Source organism: Hyaena hyaena, unplaced genomic scaffold (assembly GCF_003009895.1).
Source record: "Hyaena hyaena isolate Hyena2069 unplaced genomic scaffold, ASM300989v1 scaffold_131, whole genome shotgun sequence".
NCBI lineage: Eukaryota > Metazoa > Chordata > Mammalia > Carnivora > Hyaenidae > Hyaena > Hyaena hyaena.
The window spans coordinates 730,650-736,702 of record NW_024080761.1 but is presented as its reverse complement, the minus strand read 5'-3'; the positions used below and the strand labels follow the sequence as shown (position 1 = coordinate 736,702).

Below are 6,053 nucleotides of genomic sequence, written 5' to 3'. Positions count from 1 at the left end.
AGGGGGGGGGGGGGGGGGAATTCCCCTCTGCGGGGAGCCACAGTGAGTCTAGGGGGGAAAAAAGAGTCGCTGAAACTGCTCAAGACGCTGTCCCTGTCGCTGGAGAAGAGAAAAACCTCCCCTCGGGACACAGAGGGACCCAGTTTCCTGCTGTCTAGCTGACCCTGGGCAGGACGCACTGGTACCAGGCGACCGGGAGTGAAACTGCTCCTCGCTTGCCAGCCCGACCTGGAAGAGACGGGATCAGCTGCTTCTGGCTCAATCCCCAGGGGGAAGGCGAGAGGCTTGAAGCTGCTCTGAGGGGCTCGCCTGCGAGTTTATATTTCTGGCAATTTCAGTGGGGCGCGCAGACTGAGATCTGGAAATGAGGCCTGGCCTGGCATATAGAGCATGGCCCACCTTGGCTATGCCCCCGGCACAGGGAGTTTACACACCCAAAAAAGTGAGTTGCAACGCTTTGTTCAAGAAGGGACTGGAGCGCCACCACTCTTCCCACAACCGCCAAGGCAGGACTCCCGCAGGACTCACTGGATCAGACGATGCTCATCCCTGCTAGAGAGCTGCCCTCTTATTTTATTTTAATTTTTTTTATTAGAGCCAGGGTAAGACCAACATGGATGCACTGAACTGATTAATTCTGGTCACTGACTTGCTTAAACAGTCACATTTAATCCATACTCTAGATGTAAATTCTACACCTATCTACCTTTTCATCTCTTTCTCTCTGGAGTAATCAGACTATATAGTTTCTCTGGATAACACCATCGTCATTTCTTTCGCCTCTTCTCCAACCATATTCCACTCTTTCGCTCTTTGAAAAAAGCTTCTTATTCCTTCTGTCTGCTCATTTAATTTCCAATTTCGCCTCATCCCCACCCTGTCATTTCTCTCTTTCTCTATGTTCTTGCACCAGCACTGCATATACCCGGCTATTTATTTGTAGCTGGGAAATCTGGTTACATGCTTTCGACTGTTCTTTGTCTATTGGGTTTCTTCTTTTTTCCTTTTCTTTTCTTCTTCTTTTCTTTTTTATGTATTTTTATTTCTTATTATTCACCTTCCCTCCTTTCTCTTTTCTTTAACGTTTTCCCTTTCGGTTTGCGTGTTTGTTGGATTTGTCTGTGCCTTTGTGTGCCTTTGTTCCCTGTGTGTTTGTCTGTTTTCTTCTCCAGGGCTACCTCAAGAAACAAGCCAAAGTACACATGGTGGAGAGTCCCAAATACCACTACGAGTAGAAAATAAAATAACCAAGGTCTCAACAAGAGAGACCAAGAGATACCATTCAAAGAACACTTTCTGAACAGACAGGCCCTGGACAGTCAAAGTGCCTTCTTTGGTACAGCAGCACTCACAGGTGCGGAGTGCATAACAAGCTTTTAAAACTAACAAGAGATAGAAATCCTACCAAAATGATGAAACAAAAGAGCTCTACTCCAAAGAAATTCCAGGAAGAATGACAGCTAAAGAACTGCTCAAAACAGATATAAACAACATAACTGAACAAGAATTTAGAAAAATAGTCATAAAGTTAATCTCTGGGCTTGAAAAAGGCATGGGAGACATCAGAGAAACTATTGCTACAAAGACTATGGAGCTTAAAAATAGTTGTGATGAATTAAAAAATAGTATAAATGAGATGCAAAGTAAAATGGAGGCATTCAATGCATGGATTGAAGAGGCAGAAAGGAGAATAAGTGATTTAGAAGACACAATTATAGAAAAAGAGAGATAAACTGATACAGGAACACGAAAGGAGAGTTTGAGAGCTCAGTGATACAATCAAACGGAATAATATCTGTATCATAGGAATTCTAGAAGAGGAAGAGAGAGGGAAAGGCGCTGAAAGAGTCCTGGAACAAATTGTAGCAGAGAACTTCCCCAATCTGGGTAAGGAAACAGATGCTGAAATCCAAGAGGCACAGAGAACTCCCCTCAGACGTAACTTGAATCGATCTTCTGCACGACATATCATAGTGAAACTGGCAAAATATAAGGACAAAGAGAGAATTCTGAAAGCAGCTAGGGATAAAAGGGCCCTAACATACAAAGGGAAACCTATCAGAGCAGTGAGAGACCTATCTACTGAAACTTGGCAGGCCAAAAGGAATGGCAGGAAATCTTCAATGTGATGAACAGAAAAAATATGCAGCCAAGAATCCTCTATCCAGCAGGCCTGTCATTCAGAATAGAATGAGAGATAAAAGTCTTTCCAAATAAACAAAAATTGATAGAATTCGTCACCACCAAACCAGCCCTACAAGAAATCCTGAGGGAGACCCTCTGAAGGAAATGTTTAAGGAACGCAAGATACCAGAGACATCACCACAAGCATAAATCCCACAAAAGACACGATGACTCTAAACCCATATTTTTCAATAATAACACTGAATGTAAACAGACTAAATGCCCCAATCAAAAGACATACGGTAGCAGAATGGTTAAAAAAAAACAAAATCCATGTATTTGCTGTTTACAAGAAACTCATTTTAGACTGGAGGACACCTTCAGATTGAAAGTAAGGAGATGGAGAAATATATATACTACTGGAAGTAGCTATACTTATATCAGACAAACCGGAATTTAAAGTAAAGACAGTAACGAGGGATGAAGAAGGGCATTATATAATAATTACAGGGTCTATCCATCAGGAAGAGCTAATAAGTGTCTACGCACCAAATATGGAAGCACCTAAATACATAAAACAATCACAAACAGAAACATTCTTATTGATAAGAACATGCTAATAGCAGGAGACTTTAATACTCCCTTACAGCAATGGATAGATCAACTAGAGAGAAAATCAATAAAGACACATGGACTTAAATGACACATTGGACCAGATGGATTTGACAGATATATTTAAAACTCTACATCCTGAGGCCATGGAATTCACTTTCTTCTCAAGTGCGCATGGCACATTCTCCAAGATAGATCACATACTGGGACATAAAGCAGCCCTCCATAAATATAAAAGAATTGAGATCATACCATGCACACTTTCAGATCACAATGCTTTGAAACTCGAAATCAATCACAGGAAGAAGTCTGGAAAATCTCCAAAAACATGAAAGTTAAAGAACACCCTACTAAAGAATGAATGGGCCCATCAGGCAATTCGAGAAGAAATTAAAAAATATATGGAAACAAATGAAAATGAAAATACAACAATCCAAACTCTATGGGATGCGGCCAAGGCAGTCCTAAGAGGAAAGGACATTGCACTTCAGGCCTATTTCAAGAAATTAGAAAAAACACAAATACAAAATCTAACAGCACACCTAAAGCAACTAGAGGGAGAAAAACAAGACCATCCCAAACCCAGTAAAGAAGAGAAATAAAAATAAGGGCAGAAATCAACAATATAGAAACCAAAGAAACAGTTGAACAGATCAATGAAACCAAGAGTTGTTTTTTTGAAAAAATAAACAAAATTGACAAACCTCTAGCCAGGCTTCTCAAAAAGAAAAGAGAGAGCACTCAAGTAGACAAAAATCATGGATGAAAATGGACTGATTACAAACAACCACTCAGAAATACAAGCAATTATCAGGGAATACTATGAAAAATTATATGCCAACAAATTGGACAACTTAGAAGAAATGGACAAATTCCTAAACACACACTCACTAACAAAATTCACATGGGAAGAGATAGAAAACCTGAACAGACCTATAACAAGTGAGGAAATCGAATTAGTTATCAAAAATCTCCCAACAAATAAGAGCCCTGGGCTAGATGGCTTCCCCAGGGAATTCTACCAGACATTTAAAACAGAATTAACACCCATTCTTCTCAAACTATTCCAAAAAATAGAAATCGAAGGAAAACTTCCGGACTCATTTTATGAAGCCAGCATCACTCTGATTCCCAAGCCAGACACAGACCAAGCAAAACAAGAGAACTACAGGCCAATATCCTTGATGAATACAGATGCAAAAATCCTCAACAAGATACTTGCAAATCAAATTTAACAGCACATAAAAAGAATTATCCACCAAGATCAAGTGGGATTCATTCCTGGGTTACAGACTGGTTCAATGTTCGCAAATCAATCAATGTGATACATCACATCAACAAAAGAAAAGATAAAAACCATATGATTCTGTCAATAAATGCAGAAAAAGCATTTGACAAAATACAGCATCCTTTCTTTTTTCAGGAAATGATGAGAAGCTGAGTTTCCCAAGAAGATGTTTTGGGGGAAGCCATCATTTGCATATACTCAGGAAGCAAAAGAGCCCAAGAGAAGCAAACCACAAATGCTCTTCCCGACACCCTCCCTTCCCTGCACCCATTGGCAGATCTGCAGATCCCTCAAGGGATGGATGTGGGGACACAGGGTTTGAGAAGAGGAACGGTAAGACCTGTGAGATCTAAAATCAGAATGTCTGAGTACAAATCATAGCCCTGCCATTCACCACTAAGTGATCTTGGACTTTTCCAGGACTTCTTTTCTTATTTGTAAGCTAAGGGTAGAAAAATGTCTGCCTCAGATACCAAGATCATAGGCAATGACAGATTCATGCATCTCCAAGTGTGTGTGGCATATAATAAATTCTCATGAGATTGGAAAGTTATTACTCATGATATTTCCTGAGGCCTGGAGGCATCAGCCAACACTAGATGATTGGGATCAGGATATAATTACAGGTGCAGATCTTATAGGCAGGAATCTCCGTGTCTTGTATCCCCTGTTTTCCTCTTCACTCTGACCCAGCAGGGAAGAGGCCCACCAAGGCAGTAATACACAAGTGTGTAATCATTTTATCCAGAAAGAAGTTACCTTGCCTTAGGAGCCTGGTGGAGGGTGGGCAGTAAGTTTAGAGAAGTAGAAAAAGAGAGTGACTAGCTGGGCGCTGCCAAAACATGTGTTCAATGTACATTTCATGTAGAGTGGATGTGATGTGAAGACATTAATAAGGAAAGCATTTTCAAATATCCCATGTGTGTGCACATGCCTGTGCCCACTCATACGTGTACACACACACATACACAAGTGCATTCCCAAGTATATATAAAGTGTGGCCCAGCATGCTAGTGTACAGATAATTTTGAGGATTACATGAAATTGTAATACATTTAAAAGCTTAGCAAAGATTTGGCACATAGGAAACATCCAACACATCATTAACCAAAGTCTGGGAGTACACACAGCAGAAACGGAACTCTGGAGTCCTCAGAGTGTGTGATAAGTGATGCCTCTTCTGTTTCCCTCTCAGCATTTTCTGAGATTTCTGCAGTTAGCCTCCACTGAGAGGCCAAGCAGCATAACATGGTTAAAAGAAGGAACCGTGAAGCTGGGTGGCCTGGACATGAACCCCAGCAGCTACACTGACTTAAGTAGCTGACATTTGGCCATTAACTCTCTCTGCCTGAATTTCTCCATCTGCTGATGGGTAGTCCAGTCCTAGCTATCAGGCCGGGGTATTGTGAAGAGTAGATCATTTAATACATACAAACTGGTCCTTGTGGCAGACTGAAGCATCCCCTGTCTGGATACCGCTAGTAACCAGCTGCAGGTGATGGATCCATAGAGGAAATGCCCACATCACTGTTTCATGCTCTCAGATGACACCCAGTCCTTGGCCTTCTGTGGCAGCCCTGCGCAGCACACCTGTGCTTACCTGGAGGCCCTCAATGTTCAGGGACAGTGGCAGGTTGAGGGGGCAGGGAAAGAGAATTGTACCCCAAGGCAATGCTTACCTGTGAGTCCCAACAGCATAGCCAGCAGCAAGTAAGGAGGAGGGTGGGGCCCAGAGGCAGGGGCCGACATCATGGAAGCCTGCGCACCCTCTCTGCAAATATGTGTCCTGGGGAGAATGGGTCTCTGCTCTATAGAGAGGAAAGCCTGCCTCCTCCCATGATTAAGAGGAAGTGCCTATGACGGGGTGACGTGGCTGTGAGGCAGCAATCTGCTTCTAGATTGTGAAATAGAAGTAAGGTAGAGAAGGCCTCACTTGGTGAGGGCTCCTCTTCTTACATTTCAGAGAGAGTGGAGCGGCCCTGAAGAAATACTACTTCCTCCCTGCATAGGTCTCTCCCCCCTCCTTTGG

General features: G+C 42.2%; 1 protein-coding gene across 1 annotated transcript in view; it reads right to left on the bottom strand.

Moving 5' to 3' along the window:
* Window positions 1–5,829, bottom strand: part of LOC120235393 (signal-regulatory protein beta-1-like) — a 30,162-nt gene extending 24,333 nt beyond the window's left edge. Inside the window, exon 1 of the mRNA XM_039237705.1 lies at window positions 5,704–5,829. Within this exon, the coding sequence (XP_039093636.1) occupies window positions 5,704–5,776 (73 nt within the window). The 5' untranslated portion in view covers window positions 5,777–5,829. The remainder of the gene's footprint in view (window positions 1–5,703) is intronic.
* Between the last annotated feature and the right edge of the window lie 224 nt (window positions 5,830–6,053).